Raw genomic sequence first — 20,929 nt, 5'->3', positions numbered from 1 at the left:
AAATTCTTACGTTGGATTGGGATTCTGAAATTTGTCTATGTTTTTGAATTCTTTTTAAGTTCATGTTTTGGCTACATGAAGTATAGAAATGGGAAATAAAGGCACGCATTTTCGAATAAAACATTAAAAAGAGCTTATCAAAAGTCCTTTGTCATAAGGGTTATTTTTCAGGAAACGCAGAACCTGCAATTACTGCGCTTGATTTTTAATCATTCATGTAGTATATAGAGACAGTATCTAGCTGCTTAGGCCTGATAATCCTTTTAAAGAACTCCTTAAGCTGTTGGTAAGGTTATTTACTTATTGTCCATATTGCTCATTATTCAATTGGCTGTTTCAGCTTAACCGAAAAAAGGTGACATTTTCTGACATTGCGGTAATGATTAAATCTACGAAACCAGGAAATTTCTGTACTACTAGGTATTGAAATCATTAACAATTTCTAAGTCAAATCCCTTAGGTAATGTAAATGTATTCTGCTTCTGTTGGTAAAACGGATTGGAGATTCTGAGGATATAATTTTGTTTCAGTTGCATCATTTTACCATACAAGATGTTTTATTTTGATGATGAGACTGCACGAACTCTTGTAACTGTGTACGAAGTGATTGTACTCTGTCAGTTATCAATGAAGAAAGTATAACGTTAACAGTGGAATATAATGTTACTTCAGAATACTTTCATAGTGGCGGATTTTCAACAATTTAGATTATGCAGCTGCCTAGGGGCTGCAAGCAGATCGATTAAAAGAAAGTTATTAGCTTAATTGTCAGAAAAATAAATTTGTAAGAAATACATTTTTAAAACATTTTTAAAGTATTGTTGTGAGTGCACATATTGAATGAATAAAATATATATATAATTACTTTTTATAATATATTGAAATATTAATTGTACATTAATTGTTTACGTCTTATTCCACTATATAGATCCTGTAAAATAATCATTTTTAATTTTATATTATTCCTTAATAATTAAGGGATTTTATTTCTAAATAAGAAATCATTAACCAATAAATATGATTATGTCTACTAAAATCTTATTACTTTAGTCATTCCTACTTTAATATTTAAAAAAAAAAACCCGAACATTTCCTTTGATATATTGACCAGATATTAAAACAGGGGCCTCATAATGTGTGCCACCAATGAATCATGCATAATCCTTCAATCCTCTACTGACTTCTAAATACTGCCATTTCTAAAATTTTGTGAATTTGGAAATAAATTTTTTTATCCCTTTTTAATATTTGGAATTTTCCATTTCAAAAATGAATTTTTTCTTACAAGTCACAAATTAATTTATTGATGAATTTATTAGACGGCATATTTAGATAAAGGAGATCTATAATTATAACTTTATGTGAGAGACTGACACCTTTCAGATCTCTCTATGGATGAACTCGTCGCTCAATGCGTCATCTTCTTCCTCGCCGGGTACGACACGACCGCTTCGACACTTGCTCTGAGTACCTATCAACTTGCCTTAAATCCTGATGTACAAGACAAAGTATATGAAGAACTCGTGAATACACTTAAAGAAACGAATGTAAGTGACATTTTTTTACAAGTGACTTTTCTTAATTATGTTATGTTTTTTAAAAATTGAATCTTCTAGTACACTAAACATAATCGTGATGGTACTTTAATTCCTTTCAAGAAAAATATATGTAGTGTCTACGCTAACTCTCTATATATAGTCGTAAAGGGTATGTAGTGTTAAACCTAGATGGTGTCTAGGGATAAAGTGATTTTTTTTTGAAAAAAGGGGTAATAATATACGAATTAACAAACAATTAAGTCTACATATAATTAAAACATTTCAATATTTACAGAAAGGGGATAAGATTTAATTAGGAAGCAGGGTTCACCTGAGATGGGGACGCCAAACATGGCCAAACCTAAAAAGAGTATGTAAAAAGAGCACGTAAGCAACGTCAGCCCTCACTCGTCCATCGCCACCGCCGGACGAATCGAGTGTTATTCCTTTAGGACAGGGGTGGCGAACCTTTATGGATCAACGTGCCATTTTTTCTAAAGAAATGTTTAATGAGGTATAGACGTGCCTCAAATAATTTTGACTTATGATTATTGGGTAAATAATAAAACTAAATACTAACAACTCAAAACTCTTTATTTACGACGAAAAAATACATTTTTCACTGTATAGTAAAGGTTTTAGTTATACGTGTAATTCAAATTAAAGTAACATTAGTGTGACTTCTTTTGTTGCAGATTAGATGAAAAATAACTTATATTAAGATTGCAAGATGTTACGTTTGGCAGAATGCATGCTGAATTGGAGTCATCTGCCAAACAGTTTCTAAGAGAGTCTTTAATATTATTCATCTCTGAAAATAATGACTCGCAGGCATAGGTAGATGAAAATATAGTTAAAATTGCACGAGCCAGTTTCTCCAAACAGTTAAATGTGTCTGGAATCGAATTGCATGTTTCCAAAATTTTGTTACTGGCATTTTTACGTATATTGCTTCTTAATCTTTCTGTTTCAATCAATTCCTTTTTCCATGTTTTAATAAATTTTTGAATCCATATTGAACTAGACTGGAAATTAATCAGTTGCATTTCAAATTCTTCAATTTGCAACTAATCGAATTGGGACGAGTTGTTTATCAAATGAAATCACACCAGGGTATATAATAAACTTGAGAGTTTCCGATAATTCTTTGAACTGAGAAAATCTGGTTGAAAATTCCTCGATTGACGAATCAATTACGAAAATAAATTCTTGAATAACTTTTTCTTCGTCTCGTTTCTCATGTACATCTAAATCTTTGATATATTTTTTTTTAATTTAGGAAGTGCTTGTAGTTTTTTTTAATAATATCGTTTCTAAAACACGCAGTCCAGAGTCAAAAAACGCGAATGAGATCCATCTTGATTATAATTGTTTTATTTGTACCTTGAAGCTTTATGTTCAATTCATTGAAATGTTGGCACATGTCTGAAAAAAACATCCATTTTGAGAGCCACATGACATCCAACAACTGTGAGTATTGTTCAATTTCCCTCCTCATTTTGCAGAAACAGTCTGGTTTCTTCCAAGCAGTCAACAAATCTTTGAAGTACGTTCCCGTGGCTCAACCAGCGAACATTATTATACATTAGTAAGCCATTTTATACCGAGTTGATTCATTCAACAAAGCCTGAAACTTGCGCTTATTTAAAGCCTGCGACGACATGAGGTTGACTATTTTTGTGACTAACGCCATTACATTATCAAGAGATGTTAAATCACTCTTAGAACACAAGGCTTGTAGTTGAATAAGGCGCTGGAGTTCAAGAATCGAATGTCCTACGTCTGTTTGAAATAAACTAATGAAACCATCCTTTTTTTTTTTTTTTTGTCCACCATATTTGGAGCACTATCAATTACTGGAATAATTCTTTTCAAATCAATTTCTTTCTCAGCAAGCGAATTTTTAACAGCCACACAAATATCTGTGCCCTTTTTTAAATGGAATGAGAACACTCGTGTTTGTTTGTAATACTTCATATTGAATTTTGTTATTTTGAACAAAAATGCAAACCGTTTTGATCGGCAGCGTGCCCAAAACATTGTGCTTCGTGCCGTCAATGGCAAGCGTGCCAGTGGTTCGTCATCCCTGCTTTAGGAGCTTCTTATGCACTCCGACGTCACATGTGCGCGAGTCACTCCTATTGGATGCCAAAACCCAGCCAGATCTGACTTGACATGATTGGCGTCGCAATCTCTAACAATCGAAACCAATTAAATACTTCAATTAATCTCTATTCCTGAAACAAGAGCCAATATCATTCCTTACAAGTTAATTCCAATATCATTCCTTGCCAAAATATTTCTTTATCATTCCTTATATGGATATTTAATGAAAATCGCAAATTTCTATTTTATTTTGCTTAAATTAACCATCAGAAGAAAATTCCTTAGTCTTAATTTTTTTTTGTTTGTTTGTTATTCTAGAACGTAATATAATAATTCACTGCATTAAAAAAAATCTTGTGTATTCGATGGCGAAAAAATACAGTACGAATTTTAAAAGATTCCATTTTTAATTGCTAGGGTGAACTGACCTACGATGCTTTGCAAAGCATGAAGTATCTGGATTGTATCATATCTGAAACATTGCGACTCTATCCACCAGCAATAAGGTAAAGTACATTTTCAAAACATTTATTCATAGTTTTAACTTTTGATGATACTTTAAATTAACAAAAAAGAAAGTTAATAGAAAGGGTAGGATCATTACAACTGTTACAAGTTGTAAAATATATGGGTATAATAGTTGCATAATAATTATAAAATAATAATTTACAATTGTCTACAAATATGTGACAATTTTAATGTATGCGCGGTGAGCTTTTTGAAGCTGAACCGCGCTGTGTGTATGTTGTCATGACTTTAGACAACGTACCTCTAGAAACGCCTAAAAGTTGGGATGTTTCGGTCACACTTGCTCCAGCTAGACGGGTTCCTAATATTTGGCCTCTTTCAAAATCTGAAAGGTCCGAAATTTTATGCTTTTGAAAAAAATCAAAGAATTACAGAATTTCAATAAAGCTGAAATATATTACCAGAATAGATACATTGCTATTTATAAAAAAAACTGGTGGCTAATATTATATTTTAATGCTTACGAAGCGCATTCAAAAATGTCACTTTTATTCACAGGTGTTTCTATTTTTTTATAACCACCTGTATCTCTCTATCATTGCGTGTATGAGAGAGAAAGAATGAATGTGTATATTTCTGAACAATAAATATTAAAACAAAGCGCTAGAAAGGGAGTCGTTTCAAAATTCATTAAATTTTTTTTTCAAAAATTATGCTACCAAAAATAATGGTATGTACTACTAAAATTAATATATCATTAGTAGTTAAAACCTTAGCCTAGTCCTATCCATTATTGTAATATTATCTATTGAATTTATTCCTGTATTCCAAAAGTTATCTTGAATGGATCAAAAATAACTGAAATAGGCAATGATGTTATGAAATTACATTCAATTTCAGTTTGAAGAACTTGGTTTTTGTTTCTGTTTCAGAACCGAGAGACAATCTGTTGCTGAATATACATTTGGAGATACAGGAATCACGATACCAAAGAACATGATTATTTCTATTCCAGTGTTTGCAATGCACTATGATCCCGAATTTTTCCCGAATCCGGAAAAGTTTGATCCAGACAGGTAAGGAAAAGCATGATTATGATAGCGAAAATCATTTAAAAATAGTTACCTCTCAACGAGTAACTATTATAAGACAGCAGATAAACTTTTATCAGAATAAAAATCTCCCTATTATGCAAGGGATTCATAAAGCATTTATAGATTAGAAATGGCTTTTTTTTTTTTTTTTTTTTTTTTGTAATCGACGATAGAACGGAAAATGCGATCATAATGCAGAAGTTTTATGAAAAGTCGTCCTCTGAATGTATAATGCTGGAAATCTAACAAACTTGGTAATAAATAACGATGCTTTATTCCACAAAAAACACGAAGCACAGGTAGCAAAAACGCTGCAAAAAAAAAAAAAAAAAACAGTTGTCGTAGAAATTCAAAAATAAGTACACAACAAATCGCTAAGAAGGAATCATTTCAGAGCAAACAACTAAAGAACTTCCTCTGTGGTCAAACTCGAGTTGTTTGTCCTCCACTTACAAAGTTACAACCTTTCACAACTAATAAATCACAGCCAGATACTAATCCATGTACTCCCGTTATTGCTCAAAACCTTCCTTCACGAACTGCAAAGAATCTTAAGAAAAAAGGAAAATCAAAATATGAAGTGAGAACTGAAAAAACGGAAAGTAAAATGTCTCCAGTTTGCAAAGAAACAAACCTTTCGAAACTTGCATTTGATCCAGCAGTTGTTGGAACTGATGTTCCTCAGCCAACTGGTGAAACTAGTAATGTCCCATCCGGTGAAATACCACAGGACTTGAATAAATTTAAAACTGTTACATATAAGAAAAAATATAAAAAAGATCACAATTCTGAAAATATATCGAATTCTAAATTCTGGAAGACTTCACCTCGACAAGTTTCCCAATCTATGCCAGCCTCTAATTTTAGCTCTTCGCAGACCATAAATTCCAAATCAGCTGATAAAATGGATGAAACCAACTCCGTGTTTGAAACCATGTGCACAGATAAGCCCAATCAAAATACTGACACTGAAATAGAATCGGATAATACTATTGAATACAACCCTCACGAAACAATCGATGAAACCCCACCTGCTCCGGAACCTTCTACCGATTTCACTGCAGTTAATAAAACTGTTTTTAGACAAAGTCCCCAAAAATGTACGGTTCAATTGGTTGATCTTAAAAAATTCTACAATGAATCTTCAAATACACCTATTCGTAACAAATACTTAAAGAAACATCGAATAAAGAGATTACAATGAATTTTTTAACTTGTTTTTGAAGTATATTGCATATGTTTTAATGTTATGAGATTTGCATTCTCACGTTTTAATTTTCATTGATATTTTAATGTTTTAACATTTTTGGAAAATTTTCCCTTTCTGGGATATATCTTGCGCTTGTATAATATTCACTTTCTGGGATATAATTTGCATTTGTAAGAATACTGATACTATTCCTTATTTGTTTTTCATTTTATCACGAGAATTTGTAATTTTAAATTGTATGTCTGAATTGTACTTGACATGTTTTTTGAATACCAAACGTCTAGAGCAGTATAGTGTTTATTTACCATAAGCTTGGCGCAGCATAGCCAAACATGGCTCTTGCGCCATAAAAATCCAATCAACCAACCAACCAACCAATCCTCTGTGGTCAACACTTCAAGGAGAGAATTAATTCCTCTTATGGGCGTTTCGCCTTTTATAATTTCCAACAGGATACGCAAGTTCTAAAAAGATCTACTTATCTCGACTCCTAATAGAGATATCGTCATAATTCTTATATTTTCTAGAACATTCACATTAAGGGACAAATTTATCAATTTGAGAATAAAATTTGAAATTTGTCGTTATTGTAAACCTTACTGTAGGTTCCACTGTCACTTCCCTGTTAAAAATTTTGAAAGATATTTTGCGTCATGAGAATTGCATCACCCAATTTACAAGTTTATAAACATTATCATACTAAATAAAATTCTAATATTATTTTTTAAAATTCTTACTTAGGTTTACTCCCGAGGAACGACAAAAACGAGATCCTTATTGTTACCAACCCTTTGGTGCGGGGCCCAGGAACTGCGTCGGTATGCGATTTGCACTCACAGAAGTCAAACTCTGCCTCGCATACGTCATCGCCAACTTCAAAATCAAAAGATCGCCGAAGACTCAGGTGCTCACGAATTACTTCATTTTCTAATATTATTTAACAAATATCATGAGTTTAACATGGAACCTAATTTAAATAAAAAAAATTAATATATAATGTTTTTCAAACGGACTAAAAAAGTATAAAATAATTTCTTCCGGCCTCATATAGATTTATAATCCCAAATAGATTGTACAGAAAATGATTGTGAATTTTAAAAGTTCACAGTCACGAATTTCGAGGAGAATCGATCTTATATGAGTTGTAAATCTGCATGGGTTAGAAGAAACTATTTTATATATTTTTTAGTTTCTTTTAAAGACATGATATATTGCTTCTTTTTTATTTAAGTATTTTTTTTCTTCTGTTTTTTAGTCATGTATATCAAAAAATTTTTAATCGATTCTAAACTAACTTTCCAATGAACTACTCCTGATGACAAAATTTGTTCCAATCAGACAAGAGAACGAGAGTTAATACCGCATTTTCATCCAGTTCTAAACTATATTTAATGTTCTAAACTTCTAATTAATTGAAAAATAAGTTTCAAATCGATCAGAACATTTGTACTGAACAAACAAAAAAAAACTTACATAGACAAGAGAACGAATTAATAAAAACACATTAATAAATTAATAAAAAAACACAAACACTACTACGATTTATCATGGCATCATTTATAGATAATTCAAGTTTTGATTATTCAAAATCGATTGCGAAATTTGTACCGAATCGACAAATAAATAGACAGACAAGAGAACGAATGAATGAAAACATGTTAAAATGGCCCAATATAGGGAGACATTTAAGTTTTCTCAGATAATTTTAAAAGGAGACAAGGAGAAAAATCGGAAATAGCATTACAAAATTTTAATCAGCACTTTATTTTGATTTAAAAAATTATTGTATAGCTTATCAATAATATGTCATGATTCAACTAATGAATCTGCTATTGATTGATAATGTGGTGAATAGCTTATAAGCCAGTTAACAGCTACGCTACCCGAGCAATTACTTTTGTATCGTGGTCATGTTACTGGCCTGCGAACCACAAGGTCCCAGGTTCTATCCTCGCTCATACAAATCCTCAACGAAACTATCCTTACTATATATCTGTACATCTTATCCTGGTGTGATAAAAAAAACCATACGACCATAATTTAACTTTCTCAACCTTTTATTAGCCGTTTTTGTTAGATAGAAGCCTTTATATTAAAGCTCTCCGTGAGGTGATACATTGCATGTGAGATGAATTTAACACAACAAAGGTCAGGGAATAACATTTTTTAGTTCTATTGTGGTGGCATGAAGATCATTACGATCCATGCAGTGGAAGCAAGAGGACCCATGTTTTCGGGAACATTTCTTTAATGATCACATTTCACGCAAAACAAATATAAAAAATACAAGACATTAACGCTGAACAGAACAGCATCTTATTTCATTATTTGCAATCGCAATGTCCTATGGGATGCGTACCTAATCAGGCATCGCCATCTATTATCCAAAAGAGAAGAAAGATAGTGTAATGCAACTGCGACACTATATGATTTTATCAATACAAAAAAAAAAAAAAAACATGCAAAACATAATAATAAAACCAGTGAATTGCTAATATGTTGTTGTAAATGGTCGGAAAAATAAGAAATGATGTTTTGGAGATATTAAATGTTTCCAAAGAAAATTGTCGCTTTTTAAAAAGGATTGTCCTCTAAGACCTTGACCCCTCTTCCTCGAGACATACTCAAGAATGAGAAGTAATCATATAAATTAATAGATTCTCAGTTGTCCAAATGGTTTTGACTGACTACTGAAAGCAGATGGTATTGACAGATTAGAAATCCTTACAGTCAATGAAGGAATGAACCTATTGGTGAGAGTTGCGCGTGTATAACGATTGCAATAGATATATTATGCATGTTTCATGTTATTCATAATAGTATTTGCAGTTGTCTTCTCATTCAGATTCATCGAATGCTCTCTTATCTGGGCAGAATTTTCTTTAAAAAAACAATCGAAAGCCCTGCGACTTAGTAGGAAGCATATTTGAATAATATATTGTCAATATATAATTATATATATGTCATTATATAATTCTTAAAAATATAGATAACAGTAGAACTCAAAAAATCCAGATTGATTTGGCACCAGACGCGATTCAAATAATTGAATATTTAGATAAATGATGATTTCTTTTATTTTTTACAAAAATATAAAAGAAATTTGTTTATAACGCAATTAATAATGTTTTCGAAAATAATATTATTTTCAATTTATATATTTCCATGCAATATTAAAATATCACGTATCAATCAAAGTCAGAAATTTTATTGTCTTTTCTCGATTTTAACTGGGAAAATCGGGTTTATAAATTACTTTTTTTTCAAAGCGTTCTAAATAGTATATTATCTAGCTAAACGGAACTCGTATTGATGGATTTCTATTGTAGTTATAATTTATAAAAAATCTGATGATCTACCTGTCTTTTTTAGGTGCCCTTGAAGTTTCTATCCGGTCAAGCAGGCCTCCTGCAACCGAAAGATATCTATATCTCTATGATACCGAGAGATGACAACCCTATAAAAAAATAAATTGAAGCAAAAGGATGACGATCACATTACCAAAATCCAAAATGGTTTGCGTGATAAAAAGAAACTGGACGAAATGAAAACGAAAATTAAGAAGAAAATCTATATTTTAAGTAAAATAAACAGAAAGAAAGGGCACATTTCTAAACAAACAAATACTTAACTATTCCCTATTAAAAATGCATATTCGATTTTATCACATCATGTATTTTGAACTGTCAATTTTGAACTTCAGATATGCCTGTATGTTTTAAAGTTTCATAAGAGTGTGTTAATATGTATCTTGTTACATTTTTATGTTTCATAATGCCCATTTCCATGAATTCAAAGTTTGAAACGCAAAGCTGAAGAAATAAAATATTTTCTTTATAAAACAATGTCAACAATTTATTATTATGCATTTTTAATATTTATTATTATTACATCTTGAGTCATCAACATATTTACTACGAAATTTCAAAATATAATTGCTTTAGAAATGTCGCAGTGAATATTAAATGAGTTGAGATAAATTATCTTTTTTGGATATCATCTATCTATATCTATACTTATAATAAAGCTCAATGTGTGTGTGTGTGTGTGTGTGTGTGTGTGTGTTGGCGCTCCACAGGCCAGACCGTTTGACATACAGCTACCAAATTTGGTACATGTATACCTTGGAGGTTGGGAATGTGCACCTAAGGTCCCTTTTTTGAAATTTTAATTAGAATTTTAATTATTAATTAAAAACTAACTTTCCCGCCAAAAAAATCTTCCATTTTCCCCACCGCCACCTTTTCCGCCAAAAAAATCTTCCATTATCCCCAGCGCCAAACGAGAAAGGCTTCAGTTTTTTTTTCTCCCAACAGTAATGAGGCTAGGGTTAAAATTTTTCGGCGGATTATTTCAATCGGTTCTGTTTATTTTCTTAATGTTTGATGCATTTAAAATTAAACATTGTTAATGAATCAATCTTTCAGATTCATTCTGAAGTACTTTTGAATTAAAATAAAACAGAATAAAGGAAATTAAAAATTTCTAATCCGCATAGCGTTACCCCAACTGGCGTAGAAAAAATCACGTATTTGCGTTACTTAACCGGCGAAGAAAATTCACGCATGCGCATTCTGTTCTGATTGTTGCCATGACAACGTTATCAATGGATGATTTAAATTATTTTTGGGTTAGTTGCATGCTTTTGTAAGTAAATTGTATTTATGTTAGTTATATATTTTTTGTATATGCTTATAGTTTTAAGTACATCGTTTTTTAAGTAGTTTTTTTAAAACCTGTTTTCAACCGTTTATTTTAAACGATTCGTTTTATTTTCTTAGTGTTTGATGCATTTAAATTTAAACATTGTTAATGAATCGATCTGCTCATAATGAATCTAAGAAAATTTTGTTGACCAACTCTTGAGATATTACATAAATTAAAAAAGATATTCTTTAGTGTCCATAAAGTTTAAACGCTGAGTGACTCTATTTTCAGTAATCAGATTATAAAAAAATGCTTTGTTTCAGTAAAAAATATTATTATATTAATTGAAGATAAATTCTTTCCACTTTAATTTAAAGCATAAATTCTACGGGTGCTAACAGAAAATGAGAGAGATACATATTACGTTATGACTGAAGGCCTTTATAATATTATGAATGAATTATATGATAATCAAAATTTGAAGTTTTAAAATATTTTGATGAAGAAGCTATTAAAGTAGAAATTGCATAAAATATTTAATTATTAAAATTTTAACGAACATTAAGATTTGCGAACCGGCTGGTCGCCAAAGGCGGCTAGTATATATATAAAGAAAGGCAGCTAACTGTTACTCTCTCTTTATTAAAATTTTTAAAGCAGTTTGTTTTTTTATATTTTTAGTTTGGTTGAATAAGAAAAAATAAAAATAGACGGATAAAGAAAATATCATATAAATAATAAATAATGTAAGAATATAGATGGTATTTATTCAGTATGTTTACAAAAAATGGCAAATAAAACCTTATCTTACCTGCTTTAATCTTTGAAAATCGATAGTTACAATATCTCAAATAATAAATTAGAGCAAATGTTTTATCAAAGAGCAAATGTGTTATCAAAGAGCAAATAAATACATTATCAAAAATCAAATGCGTTATTTATTGTGACAGCTTATAACTCTTTTAGTTGAGAAACTAAATCTAAAAGGCTATACGAGGTATAAGGAAATATCAATTGCAAATATGTAGAGCAAAATCAATTTAATAAGAAAAACATCTGAGTTCAAGAAAGGGCTCGATTTTCTTTTGTTTGTGAATGTTTACCAGTACTGTTATGTCACAAAATGAAGTTAAAATAGGCATATGATTGTCACAGACAAGTAAATGGTAACTTGGCCCTTTTCTGCCCAGTTAGCTATAATATATATTTGGACACTATATTTCAGAATCCAAACAATTTGCACTGAAGCAACAATATAACATCCAAAAGAACGGGTAATAGACTCTATAAGAACTCAAAGTATTGGGATTTCTTCAACTAATCCTTCTGAAACATAGGTCCGATCAAGTTATGCATTAAAATGCCACACAAACATTAGTGGCCCTGATGAAGTAACAGAAGACCACGAGCATTAGGGTAGTCATAACTGACCTGGGTGATATTCTTGGAGGAATGGAATGGAGTGAGTGATAAGGAGAATAAACAGGGAATCATTTCACTATAATATATATATATATATATATATATATATATATATATATATATATATATATATATATATATATATATATATATATATATATATATATATATATATATATATTGCATTTAAAATACACATTTATTTTATACTAGCCGTCTTTGACGACCAGTTGGTTTGCTCGGATTAATGGTTGCTGAAATTTTCATTTGTTTCTTCTGAAAGCTGTTCTTAAATTTCAATTTTGATATATATATATGATCATTATTTCAAAAATGTTTGCATAGTTCTGTTTATTGTGCTTTGCATTTTCCTAATTTTCTGTCTGCATCTTTATACATCCAATTATATTACAGGAAAAAGCAGAAATGTTTTTAACTGGAGGTACATTCAGATTTATCTACCATTCCCTGATTCTGAGCCTAAGCCTTAATTTTATGTGCAAGAAAATATCAAAAAAAAGTTAATAAAAGCATGCTTTATATTGAAACCTACGCAACATGGAAAAATAAACTGAATCTCTATATCTTAATCACAACAGTGGAAAGAAAAAGACAGGATGATCTATTAGTAGTAACAATGCGAACAATTTGAACGAACGAAAAATGCTCGTAAACTCTTTAAAAAATTAATTAAAAATAGGAACAAATTATGTGGTAAAAATTTGGTATAATTGAAAAAATTTCTTTTAATTCTGAAATGCTATAAAAAATAAATTAAAATTAAAAAAATAGCTCTATGGGGCAAATTCCTACTCTTTAAAAGATGCATATTCCACGTTTGATAGTTCTAGGTCAAGCTGTTTAATCTGAAGAGCGCCAACACACACATTCATCATTATTATAAGTAAAGACGGATATTAAAATCATGAAATAATGGAAAGTCAAAAATAAATAAAAACATATTTTACAATAATTGAAAACATAATTATAAAACATATTTACAATAATTATAAAACATATTTTACAATATTGACCAAATGTTAAGGAAATGTTTATAGCAAATTCAAAAGATGAATATAACAAAAATGTTAATGTATAATTTTTTAAAATTTATTTTTATTTTAAACTAGCCGCCTTTGGCGACCAGCCCGTTCGCCAGTATTACCGCTCGCTACAATTTTCAATTAAATATTTTAAGTAACTTGTCTCTTAATAGCTTCTCAAACAAAACATTTTTAATCTTCAAATTTTGATAGTCATACCAAACTTATACTGTTGTTTAGATCGTTTCGTTCAATTTACTATATATATTTTGCTAATTTGTTGTCATTTCCGGTAAAACTTCAACTTTAATTTAAAGTGGAAATGATGAAATTGCAATTAATATAAAGATATTTTTTAATAAAACCAAGCGCTTTATTTTATTTATCATCTTTATTGTTATTTATTTATTATTATTATTATTGAATATGAGTATTGCAAACAGAATCGCTCGATATTTAAGTCTTATGTGAACTACAAAATATTTTTCATAATTTATGTAATATCTCAAACAATAATTCAACAAAAATTTCTCAGATCCAGCATAAAATTCAGTTTTTAGTTTTGCTTTTAAAAGAATTGAAATGAAATCAATAAAAATATTTTGTTCCGGCCTATAAATATATATCAAAAATTATGAAGTCTGAATTTAATGCAGTAAGGTATCAGATTCTGAGAAATATTCTGGACACACCAAATTTTAAATAAATGAATGAATATTTCGATTTTCCACGATCAACTAAGACGTATTTATGAAGTTTTGAATGTTAAAAATTTAGAAAACTCAACATTTTCATAATCTTAGGCCAATTAATCTTCAGAAACCTGCGCGCTGATTGGCGTATTTTCTTTGAAACGATCGATGGAAAATCTAAAATTATCCTTTTTTTTATTGAATAGTGATATTCAAATTTTCATAAATCAGTCAGTTTAAGTGATTAATTTAGTTGATTGGAAATTAAGTCTTTTTATTTAAAATATTAGTGTTTCAAGAACATTTTGTTATTCGTGATTTCTACAGCAGAAGCTTTATGTAAAATCAAAAATTCGTTATTTATTAGAGCATTTATTGAATCAAGTTACATAAAATATAATCATTTTCCATTTAGACCATTTTAGCCGATCTGTGTCTTACTAAAGGTTTACAAATTAGCTGTGTGGCCCTGATTTGAATGGATATCCTGTTCATATTAAACAAAATTTGTCTTAAAATAAAACTGATTTATTGGATTAATAATATAGAGAGTGTAAAAGATCATAAAATAATTTTTCTTGAATTTATTTTTTAGAAAAAATAATATTTCATATTTGTTTCATTTCCTAGAGACACGTGCCGAAAATTATATTTTTGCAGATTTCATTTCCCAAAAGATTTAATTTATTTTTAATTGGAGCTTTAATCAATGTGATGGCAACACTTTGAAAAAGCTAATTTTTTCCCATGAATGCAAAACGTGCTCGTGCAGCTGAAATTTTATTTTTATTTTGTACGAAAAAAATTGTTGAAAAATACAGTTAAAATATTTATTTAAAAATTCATTAAAAATAGAAATTTAATTTTAAGGTTAAAACATTGGTATCATTTAAAAGATACATTTTTGATCTTTAACTTCATGTAAAAATCTTTTTTGTGCGGTAATATTTTCGGAAGTTATAGCAGAAACACGCCAAAATTTCGCTTAATTTTTAAATAAATAAATTTCGAATTAAAAATTCGAAAAAATAACCCCCAGGTGCACATGCCGGGCCTCCAAGGTACACACGTGCTAATTTAGTAGCTGTAGGTTGAATGGTCTGTCCTGTAGAGCGCCAACACACACACACACACACACACATTGAGCTTTATTATAAGTATAGATTATACTAAAATTAAATGATTCCAAGTCAAATCACACCTTAGGGAAGCACAGCATGGCTCTGGCAAATTGGTGGCTATCCAATTAAATTTAAATAGACTGATACACTAGTGCATATGATGAGAGGTAAGAAGAGCTGGTTGTGTAAAACAAAAAGGATATAAAAAAAGCATAATAAGCAAGTCTTGACTTTGGCCCATTTCTTACTTTTTTACCAAATGTTGTAGATGAGTCGCAAATTATGAAGCTGCAAATTACAATCAGATCGTGGGTTCTTGCAACTAACAATAAACTACATGCTATTAAACCTCATACGCAACTGTGGTCTACATTACCGAATTGAAAAGAAGACACAGTGTTAACTAGTTTACGCATTGGGCATACTAGATTCACCCATCTCCACTTGTTGCTAGGGGTCAACACCTCTAATGTTCTCAATGTGACTGTCAAATGTCTGTCCAACATATAACATCAGAATGCCCAAATTTCAATGCTCAGCCTTTGCTATTTTTCAAAATGCGAAAAATTCATTACTTGGCAAGACACCACATGCTAAAATTTTTGCATTTTTGAAGTTTATAAAATTTTAAGCACTCATATAAAAATGATTTCAAGTACTTTCGTACATTATCCGTTTTTAATTATTGTACATTGATATGATTTTAACCTCGGTTTGGCGCAGCATAGTCAAAGCCATGGCTCTTGCGGCAGAAAAATCAAAACAAACGCAATCATATCTGTCAAACTTTCATCCATGGCCGTCTCTTAACTTATAAAAATAAACTATCTGTTATCACAGATTTCTTACGTCATGTCTGCCATCACATCAGAGCCATACAATGATGTAGAAATTATCATGAGAGTTCAGAATCAAAACAAGAAACACGTTTAAATGTTTTTATCTTGAAAGTTTTTATCATTTCCCATCACCGCTTTCCAGAGGTTGTTTACTTTTCTTAATTTGAAATAACAGTTCTATTTTCAAAAGTAAGGATAAGACAAAACACATAACATTACTTTTAAAAGTTATCATACATTTTTGTTAATTAATGCTAATTTGTTATTTAATAAGTAAACAAAGATATGTATATCCACTAGTAGTGCCGGAATGGAATTACTAATGGATAGCAGCACCAGAATAAGGCGTTTTGCCACATTCTGTCTCTTTAACACCCCTAACCACAACAAGCATCTTCCAAAATTAATAACGACTGTCCTATGTTTTACAGACGCCATTATTATTAAAACAAGCTTCTTTAATTTTGTTGTTGTTGCTGCTTATCCCCCTCAGATTGAACACCAATTCAACCAAGTCCAAGACGTAGGAGAAAGAAGGGTGCTGTAGCTTCTCAGGGTAAAGACCCCTAAGCATCCGAGGGCAGAAGTCTAACTTTAGCTCATATGAAGATGACACTCACACATCCACTTGCACAACTCCTTATTACAGGAGGGCTCATCCACACACCTTAAAGATAGAACACAGGAGGAAAAACAACCATGCCCGAACCAGGACTCGAATCCGGGAGGTCCAAATCACGGGGAAGACACGCTACCCCCAGAACAGGTGCCGGCTCTCTAATTTCTAATATAAATAAGGAAGATTCGCGGAATCTTTGAATTTTTATATCTGTTATTTTTATTTCTGTTTCCAAGATATTATCTCCTTTTCTACGCATTTTGTGACATAATAATATTAGAGACTATGAACACAATCTAGACTGTTCTTTTTAAGTATTCAAGTTTAGTCATCCTATCGTACTAAATCAGGGATGTTCAGTTTTGCAATTGGTTTTAGGCCCGTATTTCACTTGATTTTCAAAATTTGTACGGTGATTTCTTTGAGCGCTATTTTATACAAGAAGTCTCATAGAATAATGCATGGTCATTTGACTATACTTGGACATCTTTTATATGAGATATGTGAAGATTGAACAAGAATATTATATAGAGATATGAACAAGAATATGAGATATGAACAAGAGTATTGTGTTCAGAAATAGAAGGGATAAGTAAGGACTTTATTGAAGGAAGCATAGCATCCTTCTTCTAAAAATAAATTTCAAAAAATATTTCTAAAAATAAAATGCCTTCAATAACTGTAAAGTTTTTACCTTTTAACTCGTAGTATAGTTAAAATGAATATTAAATGAGTTGATTTGCATGAGATTCAGAATACCCTTGCCGAACAACTTTCGTTGTTTTTAACAAAATGCAATATATTGAGTTTTTGATCATGTGATATAGCAAATACATGCCAATTTAATTCTGGGATCTTTTGTACAAATTAGACGGAGAGAAGGACATGGTATCCTGCGCAGAGTCCAATAACAATTCATATTTCCTCGTTAGATATAATGCACTGTTGTTTCAAACATGTGAATCACTTACAATGTAACAACAAGCGATTAAAATTGTTACCAAAAGAATGAATAATCGATATTAAACTACATAATTTCGTTTAACAGCTAGGAAAACATTACACTTCCACTTATTTGATTGAAAGTTTCTTAATAAATTATAAATTGATTCAAATATGTTACAAAATAATTATTATTTTAATTTATTGCAAGCACATTCTAGCTATATAAAAATCAGAATAAATTTTTATTCAAATCGATTCATTAGCTCATAATTTGTTTATCTTAATCAATTTCCCATCTTATTTTCACATCAAAAACCGTAATTATTTATTCACGGCTTGATTAATAGAAGTTCAATAATATTAGAAATATTATAATGAAAATGTAAACTTGAGGGGGAAAAAAGGCAAAATACTAGTCAAAATTCTGCAATTTTTTAAAATAACGAGACGGCAGAAATTTCTGAAAATCACACACACATAATGAAATATAATTTCACTTTCCTATTTAAAATGAATTTACTTTGTTTCATTATGATTAATTTATCTTTCATGTTTAAATATACGAGTATCAAAATCTTTACTAATAATAAAAAAAAATGTAGGTTTTAATTTGCGTGTGTGCGACTGTTAGCAATATACTATCCAGACCGTATGACTTTAAATACGTAATTTGGAACAATAAATTTTAAAAATGAGAACGTGTATAAAAAAATAGGAAAATCAAATTCGTATTTAGGTGCAATGTTAAACCGTTTTGAGAGATTTGGATCAAAATTTGAAGAGGAAGGCTGCAAAGATAGCATGTAAATTTTATCTATATAAAATAGTGCGTTTTACGATTCTCGTATCTATTCGTTTTCTTCTGTTCACAGCAAAATTAAATTTTTTTTAAAAAAATATTCTCTTCTAAAATTTTGGATTATTTCCAAGTAAGATTACCATTTTAAAGTTCATTTTTATTTTCTTATGTCTAATACAATATTAATGCTTCTTTAAGACACGCAACAACCTTTGGAGTTTTTTAAAAATTGTATAACATGTTAATGAAGCAACCATATTTTTAATTACAGTAAACGATGAGAATTCCAGTAAAATTTCAATTCACTTTTTTAAATTTTAAAAAAATTGCAATTAAATTTTAATGAAAATTTGCCTTTACGTCAAACACCCAATAACAAAATCTAATGTATTTCCTTAATTGAAAAACAAACATAATTTATATATTTACCTATGTAATCAATTAAAAAAATTCCAAAAACTTTAGAAATTTTGGAAAAAATCTAAATAAGAAAACTTGGAAAATTTTATATAAAAGAATTATCTGAATTTCGCTCTGAAAAATCCGTAAAATAAATAAATATGACCCGGAAAATAAAAATTTATTTCGTAACATAGCTAGAAATAAATAAATTGCTTTCGCAAAATTTCATTTAAATTTCTTCAAAAAATTTTCTAAAACAGCAAAAAAAAAAAAAAATGTTTTTTTAGAAATGATATAAAATGTTAATACATCACAAAAAATTTTCGTATTTAATTTATAATCTTAAAGATGGTTAGATTTTTTTTATTAAAGGCTTCTTTGTTTGCTTTTAAACTAATTTTATTATTTTTTTAGCCGTTTCCTTTATTTTTGAATAATGTGTAGTAGGCAATGGCTAACGTCATTATATCTGAAATTCGCATAAATTTGCATGCAGGTTTCAAGCATCATTTAATCAAAAATAATATTTATAAATATTTAGGAATGATTAAACGATCTAAATATTCTAAACTAAGTACTATGTATGCAATATATATATATCACTAAATTTGTTTCTCTTCTGTTTGACAAAATCTTCTTTCAGTGTATTAGATGTCAGTACTTTCGTTGTTATTCAATTAGATCAAGCATTACTGAGCAGAATTTTACTACGAAGGGCTTCATAAATTTGTTTTATTGCTTTTACAGCCGAATCTGCGAATTCAATTATTATTATCATTGAAAACTATTTTTCATTATATTATACTGTTTGCGCAGCTGTTTTGCCGTAATGTATGGGAATTTGATTGCAATAGCAACAAAAAAAAGTAATTACTGCTGCTGATTGCATGTTTTTTAGATTTCGAACACATTTATTACGGATAATAATTGCATAATAATTTTGTCTATAATTTTATCGTAGATTTTACCTTTTTCTCTAAATATTCTTATTTAATTTTATTAGAAATGAGTCCTACACTTTCCTTTTTGCATATGTCCTATTATAAATTCTCATTTTGCAGCTATGGATTTCCCTCAACTAACCTTCACTTGAAAGCCTTAGAAACGCCATCTTCACAATATGTATTACTTTAACAGAACAGAACGCCGTCTCATACCTGCAGTTATAAAAATCAGATGGAAAATAATTTGTTTAATGGGAACGAAGAGAAACTCTGTTTGATTGAAATTTATGAATGTAATACATTACAGTTCTCACTATGCCATTGATCTTTCAATGTCCCAACAATTTTCATGTTTCCCGATGGCTATTTGTAATTTGAAAACAAAGGGTTGCTTGTAATATTCAGTTCAAATAATTTGCAGCACTTCAACACAGATTTTAAATTTAAAATTCTGTAAGTGTCAGTGGAGAAAAACAGACACGCAGCTATTTATTGGCATATTACATCTCTGTTCTGAATTGAATAATGAACAAAAATAACTCCGGCGCAACGAATAAAAATATGCACAAATAAAATAATAAAAAATTTGTGAAGGAAACGTAAATCTGCATTTTTGAACTCCATATTGCTAGAATAATGAAGAAAAATTTGTTCAAATGAATTATTTGTAATTTTAAATCGCCACTTTCGGTTTATTATTTTATAACTTTGTTTCTAGCAATCGTAAAAACAATTACTTGTAATTTATAACTTTGCTTCTAGCAATCATAAAAGAAGAGCATTTTTGAAAACCTAATGTATGGCCCGCAAAAACAATAAAGAAAAAAATTTGAATCACTTCGATGATGCATCTATGAGTCATAAGGTTCTCATATGAAATAAAAATTGGTAACGCAACGAATAAAAATATGCACAAATAAAATAATAAAAAATTTGTGAAGGAAACGTAAATCTGTATTTTTGAACTCCATATTGCTAGAATAATGAAGAAAAATTTGTTCAAATGAATTATTTGTAATTTTAAATCTCCACTTTCGGTT

General features: G+C 29.8%; 1 protein-coding gene across 1 annotated transcript in view; it reads left to right on the top strand.

Moving 5' to 3' along the window:
• LOC129991480 (cytochrome P450 3A21-like) overlaps positions 1 to 10,262 on the top strand; it is a 31,054-nt gene extending 20,792 nt beyond the window's left edge. The window contains exons 10-14 of the mRNA XM_056098234.1: positions 1,384 to 1,547; positions 4,062 to 4,150; positions 5,045 to 5,188; positions 7,158 to 7,320; positions 9,789 to 10,262. Of these exons, the coding sequence (XP_055954209.1) occupies positions 1,384 to 1,547; positions 4,062 to 4,150; positions 5,045 to 5,188; positions 7,158 to 7,320; positions 9,789 to 9,887 (659 nt within the window). The 3' untranslated portion in view covers positions 9,888 to 10,262. The remainder of the gene's footprint in view (positions 1 to 1,383; positions 1,548 to 4,061; positions 4,151 to 5,044; positions 5,189 to 7,157; positions 7,321 to 9,788) is intronic.
• The last annotated feature ends 10,667 nt before the right edge of the window (positions 10,263 to 20,929 follow it).

The sequence above is a fragment of the Argiope bruennichi genome, chromosome 2 (assembly GCF_947563725.1).
Source record: "Argiope bruennichi chromosome 2, qqArgBrue1.1, whole genome shotgun sequence".
Lineage (NCBI taxonomy): Eukaryota > Metazoa > Arthropoda > Arachnida > Araneae > Araneidae > Argiope > Argiope bruennichi.
The sequence above is the reverse complement of the archived record's forward strand: the minus strand, read 5'-3'. Positions and strand labels throughout refer to the sequence as shown.